The sequence below is a fragment of the Caretta caretta genome, chromosome 6 (assembly GCF_965140235.1).
Source record: "Caretta caretta isolate rCarCar2 chromosome 6, rCarCar1.hap1, whole genome shotgun sequence".
Classification (NCBI taxonomy): Eukaryota; Metazoa; Chordata; order Testudines; family Cheloniidae; genus Caretta; species Caretta caretta.
Window position 1 is genome coordinate 28,299,276 of NC_134211.1, and position 18,929 is coordinate 28,318,204.

Sequence of the window (18,929 nt, forward strand, 5' to 3'; positions counted from 1 at the left end):
CTTTCAGAGTCAAGCCCTATGACAATCCAGATGCTAACTGCGCGTCATTTTAGACGGAGAGTTCATATGTTTCCCTAGCCCATCTTCATGCACCCAGATCATGAAAGGAGAGGACTTGAGTGAAAAGAGCAAAAATTAACATGGTCACAAAGCACGACACTTACTATTAGAGACATGTACCTATGAAAAAATGCCCAAAACAAAGTTGTGTGATACACAAATGGGACAGTGTGTATAAATGACACGTTCGAGAGCAATCAGTACTGATTCCAGCTCCCTCATGCTAACATTAGGGAGAAAATTTTCAAAAGTGAGTGAGTTTTGAAAATGGGACTGAGGCTTCTAAGTCACTTAGGTGCTTCTGAAACTTTTATCTCCATGCTAACCAAAAGCATGGACTCCAGTTTGGTAAGTTGTTTAGGTATGTGCCTAATTTTAAGCACGAGTAGTTCCATTGACTTGGAACTACTCTTGTGCTTATAGTTAGGTACATGCTGAAGGACGTTCCTTCCTGAATCAGGGCCATAAAGAGGTTGAAAACTCAGATTCCTCAAGCCACACTCCCATTCCTGTGCCCCACTTTACGGTTCACACCAGACAAATTGCTAATCAGGGAAAACATTAGTTTCCTTAACTCTTATTCAGTAGACATTAATGGTAACATCTAGACAATGTAGTTATAGGATCTTAGGCCTGGTCTACAGTAGAGTTAGGGCGACATAAGGAAGCTTACCTAACTCTTTAAATGTCTGCACTACAATGTTCCTCCCACCGATTTAATCCACCTGCTACGCCAACCTAAAAACTTCATGAGAGGCGTAGCGCTTAGGACAATGTAGTTAGGTCGACGCTGCCTTTGATGACAGGACTCCAGCTGTCAGTGCCCAACAATGCCCCACGTCAGTCAGTGTACGTGCTCCTGGTGATGCACACCGCCATTAGAAGGAGTAGAGTATGGACATGAACAGCCAATTTAATTATTGCGTGGATGTAGCTCAACCTAAGTCGAATAAATTTTGTAGTGTAGACCTGCCCTTAGATAGCAATGGCATTGGCGTACTATAAAATCTATGAATCCCTGCAAGATTGAATCTCCTTCTTACAGTTACCTCTTCTTCCCACTTCAAAAATGGGTCTTCATGTAAAAAGTCACCACAGTATTTAATGCTAACAAAAATAAATCTGAATTTGTTGATTTAGTCATAACTTTAAATTTTAAGTCAATCTGGGTAACATGCACAGTTCAAACTCTCTGAAGAGACCAACTATTTTTTTCTGATTTTCTTCTTTTGCTAAAAGCGTGTTCAAATTGTAACGAATCATACATTTTTATTTCAATAATGTGACATTGTTTTGTTTTGTTGACGTTATTTGACCATTTCAGCATAACAGTGGTCATTCTTGGAATGAAATAACATTCTTTGAATGAAATAACATGGAAGAATTATGTCCATTACCTTTTATGAACTAGTTTGATGCAGACCAAGATTATCAAAAGGGATTAGTGCCCAACTTCAGACACCTTAAAGAGGCCTGAGTTTCTAAAGATGCTGAAAATCCAGCCTTTCCTATCTCAAACTGTCCACTCAAAGAATGAGGCACTCAAAATCACTGAGCACTTATTAAAACCTTGACCACTGGTACTACTACAGAATACACCAAGGACCCGATCCTGCAATGATTATGTGTATAGTCCTATTCACTGTAAGGGTGGAAGGATCAGGCCCTACTGATTTTGGTGTCTATCTGTAGCGTATTCTGAACTAAAACTTTTTCTTTAATAGGAAGGACCATTAGATCTTGCAGTAGAGGGAGGCATTGATTCCCCAGTTGGAAAAATAGTAGTGTCTGCTATCTATGAGGGTGGTGCCGCAGACAAACATGGTGAGTAACCTGGGGAAAGTCAGGGGGATTTTGAACCTGGTTCTAAAGCACTTCATCTGTTAGCCTCCCAAGTTTACGCTTTCTTCATGACTGTGGCTGATGTCTATAGGCGCCAGAGAAATACTTGAAGCAGATTAAGTCCCCAAGAGTTTTATGTTCAAAGCCACTTCAGAACTAGGTCCTTCATTTGGGGAATGGTGCTTATAGTTAAAAATAATTGGAACTGGTCAGATTTTCTGGCAGGTTTCCACTAAGTATAAAGAAAAAGCCACAGCTGCTGTCATTTTAGCAGCAGCAGCCAAAGGCCAGTAATTGGGGAAGAGGAGGAAGATGGAGAGCTACTTCATTATTATCAGCCCAGTTCTGTCACCCTTGCAGTGTAAGTCATCCCATTAAAATCAAGGGTGGCACAGTCTGGCCCCAGATGATTGTTTCAATGAGAGGCGGAAGCTATGTGTCAATGTAACTTACGTTGCTTGGGTCAGGGGTTCAGACTCCTGAGCGACGTAAGTTACATCGACTTAAGCAGTAGTGTAGACAAGCCCTTAGTCTTCTATTCCATATGAATTTAACTCTCTAGTTCCTAAGAATGACCCTGATCCTGCAAAACAATCCTGCAGTGACTTCATTAGCAGCCATGAGAATCTGGGTGTAAATGATGGCAAAATTTAGCAAAGTACCTATAATACCTTTGACTGCCCTGTTTAAGAGAGTTCACTGTCAGCAAGTTTCAAAGCCACTGTGGTGGTTAGGAACCCATCTCCATAGTTAAGGACCTACCTGCCATCCGTGCCTTTGAAACTTTCCCCCTTAATATTACCATAGTCTGTTCATAGCCAGGGACTGATTAGCCCTTATTGACCACAACCAACAGAAGAATGTTATACTCACTGCCCCAGCTTCCAGTGATTTTCATTTACAACAAGCCACCTTCTCTGCACTACTTCAGTGTACACCTGGGCATCTAGGAAAGGTTTCAAGCTAATTTACATAAGGATGTTTGTTGAATGTGCATGAAGAAGAGGCATCTGGGAGAGAAGTCTGTGACAGAAATGATTTTGCTGATATGGTATTTTTGCCCTGTCTTTGCTTCACCAGGAGGCATCGTGAAAGGGGATGAAATAATGGCTGTGAATGGCAAGATTTTAGTCGATGTGACACTGACAGAAGCCCAGACAGCTCTAGCCAAAGCCTGGAATGTGGGTGGGGTAAGTGAATGGGTGTTTTTCCCCCTGAGAAGGACACAGTGGCCACGTGAGTTGTTTGGTTTAAATGTATTCCGCTCTGGGCATTTCATGGTAAGACTCTCCAAGATGTTAACATTGAAGATGAATTGGGAATTGTCAAGGACTTTATCACAGCATCATAGTTTTATCTAATCCTTCACAAAGGATGCACAAATAACTACTGTTTTGGCTACAGTGAGAATCTTCTAAAGAAGAATGATATCAAGTGTTAAAATTGCCCAGTGCAGGGTATAAATGATCATCGTAAGAGTTTGATACACAGCAGTCGAGAAAATATTTGTTCATTTTGGGATGTAACTCAGAATTAACCAGCTTATTGTTAAAACACTCCTTAGACTTTTGAGACTAACTTCAGCCAGTATCAAATAGATCTTTTTCCTGTTGCCCTTTTCCCTCCTAGCAATGGATTCCTCTGTGACTCTTCCCATGATATTGCCATGTTGGTACTGTAGCCTTCCCTCTGCACCTCCTGCTATGTGGAGTAGCCTTTCAATATATCTCTGACGCATCGACTTTCCACCTATGAGGTTACTTGGATGTGTCTGAGGGTGGGCAGAGTTTGTCCCTTTTGTGTTTAATCCTGATATGGTTGAAGCTTTCTGTCAAAGTTCCACTTTCAAAGGGTCATGTAACGAGATAGAATTACCTGGCTGCTTAAGTCTCTTGTAACGATAATACATTCTTTTTACAGGATTGGATTGACTTAGTCATTGCAGTGTCTCCTCCAAAGGAATATGATGATGAAATGTAAGTGTGTACATTCTGTTTCCCCAGCAGTTAAACAGCTAGTAACAACAGTCTGGCTAGCTTGCCTTTTAACATACAGATAATGTTACTAAGGAATGTTTGTTTATTTTAACTCTTACTCTAATCCCTTCTGTATGCATGGTCATTAATTGCCTTCCTCATAGATGTTATTATACACTATCAACTTCCTTTTTCAAGCCTGAAGATTTAATTATATTTCTTAATCTGCAACTACTATATTTGGCTAATTAAATAAATTAGCCACTTGGGGGAATTTTCAGAAATGCCTTAGTGACTTAGGCACCTCAGTCCCATTTTCAAAAGCAACTGGGGCATTCACTGGGACGAAGGGTATCTCTACGGTTTGAGCTGGAAGGTATACATTCCACCTTGCGTAGACATAGTGCTAATCGAGCTAGTGCACTCAAAACCGAGTGTAGCCAGAGCAGCATAAGTGTCAGGAAGGACTAGCTGCCCCAAATACATGCCAAGGACCTTGGACGGGTACATACTTAGGGTGGTTAGCCCCTCTCACCGCTTTGGCTGTGCTCTATTTTTAATACACTAACTCAATCAGAGCTAGCGTGGGTCTTTCTCCTGGAGCTGGAATTTGACCTCCGTTGTATGGAAGGTCTTAGAACAAATTTTGAAAGAGAGAGTAATTAAAGATGTAGAGGTAAATGGTAACTGGGATGAAGTACAACATGGTTTTACAAAAGGTAGATCATGCCAGATCACCCTGAGCTCTTTCTTTGAGAAGAGAACTGATTTTTTTAGACAAAGGAAATACAAGAGATTTAATCTATCTGGACTTCAGTAAAGCATTTGATACAGTTCCAAGTGTAGACATATCCTTAGGCTCCCAAGTACCTTAGTGAATATTACAAATATCTAAAGCAATGAGATAATGCAAAACTAATCAGTATATTCAATTAAGCAAAGGACCAGGTGAGTTAAAACCAAATGGGCACATTATATTGAAACCAGTTGTTTTATTTCGGACAGATATTTTCAAAAACAGAGCCTGGTTTTCTAATTTGCCCCAATGAGACATATTTGCAGGTGTATGCCAAATACACTGGTAATGGGAAGTTATATAGTTCTTATTAAGCCTGATTTCCCATTGCCTACAGGGATCCAGATCCTCAGATGGTGTAAATCACAGTAGCTGCCCCGACTTAAGCGGGGCTACACTGCTTTACACCAGCTGGTTTCTGGATCTGACCCAGAAACTGTAGTAAAAATGTTTAATACCTATACACGTACCAGCAAGCAAGGAAATAACTTTCATCATTATTGTGTGTTTTCATGTCCTGTACATTTGGCCCTACTATTCCCTCATCAGCAATCAGCCCCAACACAAACAGAAAGGGTTTTGAAGGCAGTGCAACTGTGTACAGACAAGGGTATCTCCTGCAGCTGTAGCCACTGCAGTGGTGAATAGCCAGATCTGGGTTGATACATACTGTTTCATTGTGAGGATACATTATTTTCTAAAGCATGTGCCTGCCTGTGCATTGCATGCCTCAGCCTGTCTTCTTACTTGGGTCTCACATGGTGTATTGGTGTGTCCTTTGCGCTTTTGCCTTGTCTGATTTTGCTAGAGCACAAGGATTTACAGTTTAGAATGATAAAATTTAAACTATGTTTTAATAAATTGTATTAGTGATCATAATTGAATAATAATTATTATTATAATTTATATTATGGTAGCAACCAAAAGCAATAACCAGGATCAGCGCCACACTGTACAGAGATATAGTAAGAGACAGTAGCACACACATTTGGGCCTTTCTCTGGGTTGGGATTAGAATTAACTTGTCAAAGTAACAAAAAAAATTATATTGCTTTAGCTCCTTTTTGTTAAGCTAAGCAAAACATGTCTGATTACATGTATCTGTTTTAGGCACTTGTGGAAGACCAGTCACTGTACTATCTTCCAAAAATTAGTAGTACATTTTTTTGAAATGTTTTGCATGAGAGATGTAGGACAAAGGGTTACATGTTGCTTACACATGTGAATTGTTACACATTACTAGTTTGCACAAGATAAGACAAATTGTACAGCACCACTGGCTTGGAGATGCTCATGAATATCTGGGAGCAGAATTTGGCCCTTTTTGACCCCATTCTCACCTAATATAGATCAGCATGGTTCCATTGATTTCAGTGGAGCTACACTGGTTTATGCCAGCTGCAGATTTGGCCCTTTGGGTGGGTGGTAGTTTTGTCAGATCAACAAAATCAGCACATTTAAAGTGCCAAACTTCCAGATGTGCTGAGCATCCCATCTCCAGCTGAAGTCAGTGGGAGCTGTAGATGCTTTTCAGCTGTGAAAATCAGATCCTTAAATCTATATCAAAAACTGGCAGTGTTCAAGTGCATAACTTCAAGATTTGTATTATTATCAGCATGTATGAGCATGTGCGTGTTATGGGAAAACAGATCAAGAAGTGCAGGGATAAAAGGAGAATATCCGAAAGCCGAGCAGAACAAAGAACCGTGCAAAGAAAATTAAAATCAATAGTACAAGGTTCTTTAGCCATACAAATAAAAAGCAAACCTGGAAAGAAATGGGACCACTAAGCACTGAGGACAGGATGGAGATTGAAGATAATCTCTGTATGCCCTAATATTCAGTGGGAGTTAGGCACCTAAATACCTTTTCAGTGTCTGGGCCTAGGTCACTACAGAAACCCAGGAGTCAGTGACTGACTGAATCTAAGGGGAAACTGAGTCACTAGCAGGGTCCACTGCCTGGTCTGGATGGGCCTAGTTACCCTTGCTCAGGGCTGTTCCTAAAGACACATTCTAGCCCTCTGCAGATCTAGTTTTTATCCAAGACTATGAGTGTGACAGTCCATTTAACTGACTAATAACGAGATAGAGGCTTATCTAGCATCCCATAAAATAATATATCTATGTGAGCCAGTTAAGAGCAGATTCGTCTGCCAGAGGCAGGTATCGTGGGATTTGATGGAGCTACGGTTCTTTCCATCAGAAAAATTCTACCCTTACCTAAACAAAGAGTAGCATTCTGTGTGTATTGACGGCAGCAAACAAGTTCCCTCAGCAAACAGACATAATGCTTCCTGCTGAAGGAAACTATTTTTCTATCTAATATATCGGTCACCCTAGTTAAATGCCTGTTGTACAATCAGACCCTCCAGGGTTCTGTTGCAATAAACTGGAGCTGATATTTGTTTGGCATCAGTGTGATCACATGCACATTTGATTGTTGTTCGTGTATCATGGTGCCTCTGCTGATATTTTTTTTTCTCTTGGTCTTTGGAATAGTTCTCATTCTTTCCACCCCAAAACAAACATTTGCACTTGTGCATATACACATATAGCTTGATCCTGTCCGTTCTGATTGCACTCATGCCCCAGTGGTCTCCTCAGAAGGGGCACAGCTGTTTACAGGATTAGATCCTCACCCACACTGGCATGGGAGAGCCTATTGTTACATAGGCAGTTGTGAAAACAATTACATGAATTATATCTCAACACCACTTTTCTTATTTTAGGAATTTATGGTTATTTAGGCAGCTAAAAATGACTCCTTCCATGAGTCCAAAGAACAAGAGTTACTATTAGGGCTGTCGATTAATCTCAGTTAACTCATGTGATTAACTCAAAAAAATTAATCGTGATTAAAAAAATTAATCACGATTAATCACAATTTTAATTACACTGTTAAACAATAGAATACCAATTGAAATTTATTAAATATTTTTGGATTTTTTTTTTACTTTTTCAAATGTATTGATTTCAATTACAACACAGTATACAAAGTAGACAATGCTCCCTTATATTGTTATTTTTATTACAAATATTTGCATGATAAAAATGGCAAACAAACAAACAATATTTTTCAGTTCACCTCATACAAGTTCTGTAGTGCAATCTCTTTATTGGGAAAGTACAACTAACAAATGTATATTTTTGTTGTTGTTACATAACTGCACTTAAAAAACAAAATAATGCAGAACGTTAGAGCCTACAAGTCCACTCAGTCCCTACTTCTCATTCAGCCAATCGCTAAGACAAACAAGTTTGTTTACATTTACAGGAGATAGTGCTGCCCACTTCTTATTCATAATGTCACCAGAAATTGAGAACAGGCATTTGCATGGGACGTTCGTAGCCAGCATTGCAAGGTATTTATGTGCCAGATATGCTAAACATTTGTATACCCCTTCGTGCTTTGGCCACCATTCCAGAGGACATGCTTCCATGCTGATGACGCTCATTAAAAAAATAATGCGTTAATTGAATTTGTGACTGAGCTCCTTGGGGGAGAAAATGTCTCCAGCTCTATTTTACCTGCATTCTGCCATATATTTCATGTTATAGTAGTCTCAGATGATGACTCAGTACATGTTGTTCACTTTAAGAACACCGTCACTGCAGATTTGACAAAACACAAAGAAGGTACCAATGTGAGATTTTTAAAGATAGCTACAGCACTCAACCCAAGATTTAAGAATCTGAAGTGCCTTCCAAAATCTGAACAGGACGAGGTTTGGAGCATGCTTTCAGAAGTCTTAGAAGAGCAACACACTGATGCGGAAACTACAGAACCCAAACCACCAAAAAAGAAAACCAACTTTCTGCTGGTGGCATCTGACTCACATGATGAAAATGAACATGTGTTGGTCTGTACTGCTTTGGATTGTTATCAAGCAGAATGCATCATCAGCATGGACGCATGTCCTCTGGAATGGTGGTTGAAGCATGAAGGGACATATGAATCTTAAGCGCACTGGCATGTAAATATCTTGCAACTCCAGCTATGCCAACAGTGCCATGCGAACACCTATTCTCACTTTCAGGTGACATTGTAAACAGGCAGCATTATCGCCTGCAAATTGTAACCAAACTTGTTTGTCTGAGCGATTGGCTGAAGTAGTACTGAGTGGACTTGTAGGCTCTAAAGTTTTACATTGTTTTATTTTTGAATGCAGTTATTTTTTTGTACATAATTCTGCATTTGTAAGTTCAATTTTCATGATAAAGAGATTGCACTACAGTACTCGTATTAGGTGAATTGAAAAATACTATTTCTTTTGTTTTTACAGTGCAAGTATTTGTAATAAAAATAAATATAAAGTGAACACTGTACACTTTGTATTGTGTGTTATAATTGAAATCAATATATTTGAAAATGTAGAAAACATCCAAAAATATTTAAATAAATGGTATTCTATTATTGTTTAACAGTGTGATTAATCATGATTAATTACTTTTTTTTAATCGCTTGACAGCCCTAGTTACTATTCACATTATACCTTGGTGTATCTGTCAACAACCATTCATGTCTCTTTGCCTTTTTATTGTGGGCCTGGTTCTATTACTGTACTGTCATTTAGTGATTGTCCCAAGAATTATCCTTAACTGCTTCTCAAACCCAGTTTATAGTGTAAACTTTCTGTGTGCTTTTCATGCATGGTTTTTCTAAATATGATTACAGGCCCCTAGAAGGACTAAGGTAAGCCTTCTCATGTAGGCTTGCATGAAGATTTTGTGGTCGTTCTCTCTCTGGTTAGATAAAATGCAAACCAAAATCAGCCAGTTGTGATTTCATTATTTTATATGGTGCTTATCACAAACTCCTACAGATGCATTCTAGCTAATTGTTTCTTTTTTATTGCAGGACTTTTTTTTAAAGTAAAGAAGGTAAAGTTGAAGAAACTAAGTCTGTGCCCTGAAGAAAGGTGCTGATTCATAAATATGAAATCAATACCATTGCAAAATCTACTTTTATATGAGAGAAATATGATTTTTTGACTGTACTGAGAATTCAGTTGGACTAGAGAGAAACCTCATATTTAGACTCTTTGGGCAACGTATGTAATTTCAGGATCTTCGCATCGATCCAGAGCAACATGTGCTTATAGGAGAAAGATAATTCCTGAGAAATGTTGCCAATGCAAAATAGTTTATTCTATAAAATCCATTTTTCTATAAGGTTTAGGGGTCAAATTTTGAAAACCAGGCTCCAAAAGTGCACCTGCAGTTTGCCTAGAAATGGACATCAGTATGCACAACTGAGGAGTTGAAAATCATATACTTTCTCACAAGCAGTTTCATAAGTCAGCTTGGAGGGGATTGTCTGGCATTTTTACCCTACATATTGTATTTTTCTATTGAGGTCTGAGGGATCAGTGTTTGTAACGCCTGTTAACATGAATAGATATTATCCTTGTAAATCAATCAAAGACCAATTCTGCCTCCCTTCTGCACAACGGTGAATTTCACTCAGTGTGTGTAAGACCTAGACCAGTGGTGGGCGAACTGTGGCCACCGGGAGCTGCGGGCAGCCATGCAAATATAAACAAACTGGCGTTCCGCCAGTGAATTACCCTGATGGGCTGCATGAAGGCCACAGGTTGCCCACCACTGACCTAGATTGATTTTGAACGCTTGCGGGGGCTTAAATGTTGCAAAGGATTTATGCTGATTCTGTACAGAGGTGAGTTTCATCCATTGCTTAATATCTTAGTCAGCAAGGATTCCCATTGACGTCAATGCACTTGTTCAGAGTGAGGTACTACTCAGCCTGAATATTGGTAGCAAATCAGGCCCTCAGGTATCAATGGGTGAAGAGATCCAGTTAAGGATACCCTTACTCGTTTGATTAGTACCCAACGAGACTATTAATGTTAAGGCTAAAAGATCACACCCAAAATATAACCTCATATTATCAATGACTCAGTATCTTACAGTTAACGATTATAGTAACTCATCTGATTTTAAAAGAAATTGATAAAATTGTACTTTTTAGAACTTGTTCTGAATCTCTTTTAAAGCCATTAAACGTTTCTTACAGTAAAAGTTCATCTTGCCTTCCTTAGATTACCCTAAATAACAACATGCACAGAGATCTAAGCAGTTTTTAATTTCACAGACATTTTAACAACTAGAAAATCAAGATGAAACTAATAGATTTTATTTCTCAATCAAATACTTTCTTAAGTAAGTGCAAAATCTTGTCAGATTCAACACCCGGTAGATGTTAATAACACAGAGGGCCTGATCCTTGGCAGGGTAACTTTGTTTAGCTCTCTTATAGAATCAGACCTTATATCGTCTAAATATTCCATTACATCAGATTTCAAAAGACACCTAACATGAAGACATTATGTATATTCCTATCTGTATATTGCATTTCATGTTGTCTTTAGGTTTTTCCTTTCTAATTTACTAAGAGCTGAAGCCCATAATTCATACACACTAGGAATTTTATATGCTCAAGGCATATGGGATTGGGCCCTAAATGTATAACATGACAAAATAACAAAGTATTAATTCCAAGTTGAATCATAATGGCGTACCACTATGTGCACTGATATCTTTACGTGTGAGCTGATCTCTTTGGTTTCACATGCAGTAATCTATTAATAAACCAGTTTATGTATCTGGGTAGGATACATGTTAAACTTTTTAAATCACTGTCTTACAAATAAATAGCACAAGAATAAAATTGTTCGTGCCAAACACAAGAACTTCTGTTTCTTTCTTTATGCACATGTGTTGGGGGTGGGGTGTAAGAGCAGATAATAGCAATCTGCTGAGGATACAGTTTTTCCAAGCCAATCTTGAATAATAAGCTTCCTTGCAGCAAAACAAAAATGCTTCAGGCGGCTGGAGGGAAAGATGTTGATGGATAGATGGAGCTATGGCTGGTCTGAGCAGCAGTAACCCCCTCCCAGATTTTCAGATATGCCCAGTTGCTTGGGGGCATGCTAGAGTTCGGCTGCTCCCTTCTACATCCTCTCCCAGAGTTGTAGAGTCCCTACCAAATGGAATAACCTAAGCACATCAAAATAGGGCCAAGAGGAGAATGCAGCAGAGCATGCTCCCTCTTCTGCTCTGGCTCCCCGCTTGCCACATGTTGCCACTGTTGTGGAAAACAAGTCACACCATCTGCTTGGTTCAAACAGTTTGAGGCCTTTTATTGAATACAAGCATGCAGGGAGAGGGAGACAGAGATGGTCACACGCAGGTGCCACTCTGGTCTCTGTCTGCCCTGCCCCTATAATACCAGTCTTATATAGGTCCAAATCCAAGCCAAATGATACATTTCCTTATTAGTTATTTTTTTTCACCACTCAAGCATTATTAATAAAACCTTATAGGGAGATAATGGAAATACAGTTTCATAATTAGCACTGTGCTGACACACCTTGTTGTTATCAAGATCTGCGGTTTGCTGTGGCAGTGTTTTGACTAGGGACTTTTGCAGGGTGGAGGATGCATATAATGGACAGCTAGGGACTCTTCCGGAGGCCCTTTGGCTCTTTTCTAGTTAGAGATTGGCCTCGTCCATTATCTGGGTCAAGTGCCACAGCCTAGCATACGTAAATGCTTTTAGCTTAAGCCAAGTCCTACAGCATACAGGCCTGCAGGCCTCTTACGTTACAGCTCTTGCATATGTTGCATATAGTGCATAGATTGTGCCGCAGAATGGGAAGGGGTCAGGTCAATAGTAATTTTCCCCACACCACCCTCTGCACTGTCTAGTGAAAAGTATCATGCAGCCTGGTGATGCTATCAAAAGTAGAACACTCAAAATACCCTCAGTGTATTCTGTGACACACCTGTAGCATATAGAGTAGAAGTATACTGAGATTGAGGCCCCGACTGTGATTAGTGCCCTAGGCACTGTATGACACATAACAGAGAGACCCAAAGGACTTACAATCTAAGTAGACAAGACCAGACACAGTGTGAGAGAGGGGAAATATCTCCCTTTTTTTTTTTTTCTCAGATGGGGAACTGAGGCATAGAGAATTAGTGAATGAGATTACCTGGGAAGTCTGTGGGGGAACTATAAATTGAACCCAAAGCATAGTTCCTTAACATAAAACCCATATTTCCTGTCCACTTCTACCCAACCAGCTGATTTAGTCAGACATCACTTACAATGCACAAGAGGCAGCTGAGAAAACCGCATTTCTCTGAGGGGTGTTCTATTGCCATTCAGCACTGATGTTTGAGCACGGGTTTCTCAGAGGAGGAGTTGTGTCTGCTAGTTCTGATTCAATACCATGGTGGCAAAGCCACTGCAGGGAACCTAGCCTGGGAGCACTCAAAAGAAGCAGCTGAAACTTCTGAAACCTCAAGTCTGTTTTTAACAATTGGCCATATAATGTTTTCTTCTTGTTCATTCTAGCTTTCACAAATCTAGGAGCTGAGTCATTTCTTCACCTCTTCCAGCCATTCATGCTAAAGATCCTAAGCTAGAAATAAATACAGTTTTCAAGTAATTTTCTCATTGGTTACATCTTGTTGCAGAATTTTCCAAGGTGCTTAAATGAGTCAAAGGCACCATTTGAACTGACATCATATTGTTTCCTGGCTGCTGTAATAGGTTTTACATGATTACATATCTCATATTAGGGGATTCCTGTCTTTATGTAGGTGAATCAAACCAGCTGCTAGACGACTGCAGTAAGTTAAATGGGACTTTCTCTTTTATCCAGTTGAGATATGGTGTCTTCTTTGAGAGTATGGAAATTCTGATCAGGTACACTAAATAGCAACAGGTCTGAGTGCCACACTGACAATATTGCGTGTGTGTCTAACTGCCTTTAACGTAAACTTCTCTTTTTTAAAAATTTCCTTTACTCAAATCTCCAGGGGAACATTTCTAGTTTCTCAGAGCTGTTTGTTTGGTTAAGCCTGTTAAAACCACTATCACTGTCTATGGGATAATCGTCCAAGGAAGATTTTCTCAGAACTGTTAGCAATCATTCTTACTCTCTCAGGAATTTCCTGGCCCAGTTCATCACAGTTGTCTTCAGCTCATCCTCGCAATCTCTGAGCTGAAGTACGAGTTGTAGGAGTGACTTGTGGCTTCTCTGTCTGCTTTGTGTGTGTTTGTATGCAGGCAAAGAATGTGAAGTCTTATGGATAGAAGGCATAAAACTTTTCAGGGCAGGGGACCATCTCTTTGTTGCGTGTTTGTACAGCACCCAGCACTAAGGAGCCCTGATCAGGGTCCCGAGGCTCTACCACAACACAGATTATATTTTTAAAAAGCACAATTTAGCTATGGCTTTTGCATATGATACATATTTTCCTCTGAATATGCTTTTTAAATCGGTCATGCCTCTTTAAAAGCAGTATTATATATATTCTCAGTGTGTACACATCAATATGGTGGATTCCTTTAAATTGGTTGCATTCATTCACAATACACTGGATTAAGTAGCACTTTCCTTCCAAGAATCTCAGCACTTTGCAAACAGTGGGCTAGACTGTCAGTATATACCATTGCCCTGAACAAGGGTTGTGTCACCTCAGAGGCCAGTTATGGCTCCCTGATACTCAAAGCAGCCACACTGAGGCTATGAGAGATTAATATACGACAGCTGATGTATGTGGTCCCTAAGAGACGATATGTCAGCTGTGAATTGGCAAAGCTGTGCCAGGGCAGTCGCTACAGAAGCCAGCTGTGGCCACTTTACATTAAAGGAGAGTTCCCCAGCACCCTGGGAAATTGTCAGCTGGGTTGATGTAGCCCGATTCTGACCCCTTTGCACCACTCAGGCAGCACAGAGGAGCTGGCACCAGAGCTGAGAATCTGACCCGCTAAAACCCTATTTTTCTTTTTCAGGAGGAACTGGTTTTTAGACTCACCAGGTTTGTGACCCCAAAATCTCCCTTTGTCACCATAGGTCAATCCTGGTAAAATTTGGTCCCAGTGTCTAAATGTTTCTTCAGTGTTTATCTGCCCACTTTATGCTATATAATTGTTCCTGTTCTCAGTTGATTTCTGTGTGTCTTCTCTTTTTACCTTAAGGATTTTCTGTTTGCCAAAATGCTCGTGTGAAGGTTTGCATTCTGGAGAAACGGTGAGAGATGCACATGCCTCTGCCAGGGGATCAATGCTCATTTTTGTGTGGGGGACTCTGAAATTATACTGTGGCTGTTTTAATTAATTGTGTTTTTCACTAACCGCTTTGGGTCCCCAGAAAATGCCCTTCCCACTCTGTTTCCGTTTATTTTTATTCTCTGTTTTCCCCTCTTTTCCATTTTTATTTTTAGTGCTTCTCTTCTTTCTCATTTCTCCCACTCCTCCTCCCCTCCCCCCTCCCCCCCCCCCCCGTTTCTTCTTTCCCTTTCTCTTCTTGTTTCTTTTACTGTGTTTATTCTTTGTTACTAGGTGAAGATTTGTTCCTGCTCCTAACAAAGTCAATGGAAGTTTAGCCTTAAACTTCAGTAGGACCAGAGCAGATAGTTTGAACCAGACTCATAAAACCCAGATTCCTTTACAACACCTCAAATCACAACCCTGGATGGGATTTTCAGAATCTAAGTCATTTAAGAGCATAAGTCCTATTGGATTTCAGGGAGATTTGTGCTCCTAAATAATGTTAGGTGCTTTTGAAAAATCTTACACCCAGTTTTTTGTTTATTTCAGGACTGCCGCAACACTGCCAAGGAATTAACATAAGAAAAATAGTATCTGTCTTTGAGAGACCTGCAAAAATATTTTGCACTCTTGTGTGCCCTCTGCTGGAACGCTAGGGGCAAAAACTCTGTTCCCAGAGCTATGTTATCTTTTTTCTCTGAAATCATAAAGTTATAGTAGCTTGGTGTGGTCAGGGATGATGCACATTTGGAGTAAGTTATCGGAAATAGCCACGGCCTTTTCCTCTTTCACTGAAAACATGACTGAAGTAGAAGAGAAACTGCTAAATGGAAAAGGAGACGGGAAAGCCATTCACAATAAAAAAATACCTCTTTGAAAGGTAAATTGTGTTCAGTACTGAGAGGCTCAGACACCAGAGGCAAAACATAAATATGTCCTTAGAGCTGTGTTTTCAGGTGTGTCCTAAAATACTGCTAGTGCATCAAACAAAGAAGGTAAGTTTTATACGGTATTAACTTGTAATAAGTGCACTGCAGATTTGCAGCTGCTGGATAGCTAAATGCTGGCATTAAATTTTGACTATTTAGAAACTTGGAGAAAATACAGCCTCTAATCCATTGCAGTTCTACATAGATTTATTTTCCAGCAGTGGAAAAACTCAACACATAGTTACTAATATAGTGGATATCACTTGTGGGAGATGCAGATTTGAAAGGTTATTTACAATGGTACATAATCATGGCTAGAAGCTGCTTCCTGTTCACAAGGCAATGACCATATCCTGTGATTAATAAGGCCCTGATCCAGCAAAGCTCTTACTTCCATAATTTTAGGCCCATCAACCATCAATCAATTGAAGTCAATTTATTGCAATAGGACTATGCACATGCTTAAGTGCTTTCCTGGATCAGGGCCTAAAGTCCAAGACCAAGGTCTATTAGGCCAGCAAGTGCTTATTATAAAAAGTTGTTATGGTTACACTTAATTTCTAAATATTTGAATTTTAAGTGAAAGCAGAAAATGAGCTGAATTTAAATTGAGTGTAAAAAAAAAACAACCCAAAAACTTGTTTTCGTCTTCCTTCCCCCAGCTTTTCTTATTTCCTCTAACTACTTCCCTTCTAACAAGCCAGCAAGACTTTTCAGCCTCAAACAGCTGTAATGGGATTTTGTTTACATGGTGCTTAAAAGTGAATTTAGGAGGGAAAGCGTAGGTCAAAGAGCGTAGATCAGAGGTCGGCAAACTATGGCCCAGGTGCCACATCTGGCCCTACAGACATTTTAATCTGGCCCTCAAGCTTCTCCGGGAAGTGGGGTCTGGGTCTTGCCCTGCTCCAGTGGGGGAATGGGGTTGGGGTCTTGCCCCACTCTGCACGGCTCCTGGAAACAGTGGCATGCCCCCCCCGGCTCCTACACACACTGCCCCCACCCCAAGTGCCGCCCCTGCAGCTCCCATTGGCCGGGAACCACAGCCAATAGGAGCTGCAGGGGCGGCACCTGCAGACAGGGCAGTGCACAGAGCCGCCTGGCCTTGCCGCCGTGTAGGAACTGGAGGGGGGACATGCCGCTGCTTCTGGGAGCTGCTTGATGTAAGCGCCACCTGGAGCCTGACCCCCTCCCATGCCCCAACCCCCTGCCCCAGCCCTGATCCCCCTCCCACCCTCCAAACCCCTCGGTCCCAGCCTGGAGCATCCTCCTGCACCCCCAACTCCTCATCCCCAGCCCCAGGCAGAGCCCTTCCGCCCTCCTGCACCCCAACTCCCAATTTTGTGAGCATTCATGGCCCGCCATACAATTTCTATACCCAGATGTGGCCCGCAGGCCAAAAAGTTTGCACACCCCTGGCATAGATACAAATCTGACAGTTGTTCGTGGACAAGTACTTTACTGACCTGTAGGGGAAGGGAGCAGGAGAGAAATCAAAAGAGTTAAACTTCTTTTTAAAACGAAGTTTCTCTTGCAGTACATTTGAGAGTCCTTGTTTGGGGGCTTTTTGTTCTGTCCTCCTTTCTGGAAGTTCTGGATGACAGCAGTAGGGAAACTGAGCCTGCATCTTTATTTCTGGCAAACAGCTTGAGAGTTCTGAGCAGAGGTGCCAGCAAAAGCAGGTGGATTTTAACTAGGGCTCTGTGAAATTGTTTCGTCAAAACTGTTTGACTGAATATTGGAGGGAGGGGTTATCAAATGACAATTTTTGCAGAAAGTGTCAGCTTTCTGAGGAAAAATTTGACTTTTAATCAAAAAACTGAACACCGCCAAACTGAAAATGTTTTCGTTTTTTGATCAAAAAAAAAAAGTTCAAAATATCCCTGGGAAGGGGGAACATTTTCTGACCAGCTATAATTGTGACAGCCAATGGGAGTAGAGAAATTTGCATGTTCTCATTATACTTATTCAGAAATAAGTGTTTCTGCAAATCCCTGTATTCTAGTTCACACTGGCTGTTGGCCAGTTAGAACAGAGGGATTTGCCAAATGTGCAAAGATAATGGAAATCAGACAGCCCCAAGCAACCACAGTGCAAGGAATGAACCTCATAACTGGGGTGAAAAATTGTAGAGCTACTAAGACAATTCCATTCCAGTGCAATGGCTTATAATGTAATCATCGTGTCCTGCATACAAATAATCACGAACAGTTAAATGACGAGAAGAAGATAGGATAAGTCAGATTCAGAACTTGCATAGTCTTAACAATAGTGCTCTTGACTGTGGACTGTTTTCTTCCAAGCCCATAACAGAACCCTTCCCTTCACCTATCACATGGTACACCTTTGTTAATGAGAACTGATTATTCACTGTATACTTCACTCAAAGGAATTCAGAAATACTGCAAAGGAATTTGAGTGCACATGGCACTGACTACAGAAGGTTGGTGGTAGGAAAGGAAGATAAACAACACGAATCAAAATATGACTAACGCAGAGAATGAGAAAGGCAGCCCAATCTATTGGTACTACATAGAAACAAAAGTTTATTCCACCAATATATAAACATCTTGACAGTCCCTTTAGGGTTGACAGATCAGTGCAAAAGTAATATGTAAAATATTGTTCTGTGTGGAATAGAAGATCTGATTGCAGTGACATTTTACTTTATTAATTTGCATTGGATAAGGACAACAAAAGGTGGGGAGTGGGGAAGAGTGTAAGAAGAGGAATTGTTGGAGGGGGAAGGCTATATGAGATTTTAAGTTGCCTGGCTTATTGCTGGTGGGTTTCTTACATCAGACTTTTTCTGCTATTTTGTAAGTGACTGAAATGCACCACAAAAACAGGGAATGAAAAGTACCTTCTAGATTATGAATGTTGTTTTTTAAATAGTTAACTAAACCAATGTATAAGTGAACAAATATATTCAAAGTATTAACATAATGGATGGCTAGGTACCTAGATATACAGATTAAACAGAGAAAAATTCTGTGCTAGTTTACACCAGGGCAACACAACTGAATTTATATATGACATGTAATTCTCTAGAACTATGAGCAGAGGAGCCAGAATGGCCCAGAGAATCAGGCCCCAAAGTATTTATTGTTCATTGATTATACACTCTCTTAATCAAAGACCACTGACCAGTTGCAGAACTTAGTCAGCTGTGTTGCTCAGGAGTAAATGAGGATGGAATTTTTATCTATAATATGGCACCCATCACTGTAGTATCTGAGTATC

General features: G+C 40.3%; 1 protein-coding gene across 3 annotated transcripts in view; it reads left to right on the top strand.

The window, feature by feature from the left end:
- USH1C (USH1 protein network component harmonin) overlaps window positions 1-11,386 on the top strand; it is a 99,844-nt gene extending 88,458 nt beyond the window's left edge. For all 3 annotated transcript variants that reach the window (XM_075129352.1, XM_075129351.1, XM_075129350.1), the window contains 4 exons: window positions 1,785-1,884; window positions 2,983-3,092; window positions 3,823-3,878; window positions 9,535-11,386. In XM_075129352.1, coding sequence (XP_074985453.1) covers window positions 1,785-1,884; window positions 2,983-3,092; window positions 3,823-3,878; window positions 9,535-9,547 — 279 coding nt within the window. In that variant the 3' untranslated portion in view covers window positions 9,548-11,386. The remainder of the gene's footprint in view (window positions 1-1,784; window positions 1,885-2,982; window positions 3,093-3,822; window positions 3,879-9,534) is intronic.
- Window positions 11,387-18,929: the final 7,543 nt, after the last annotated feature.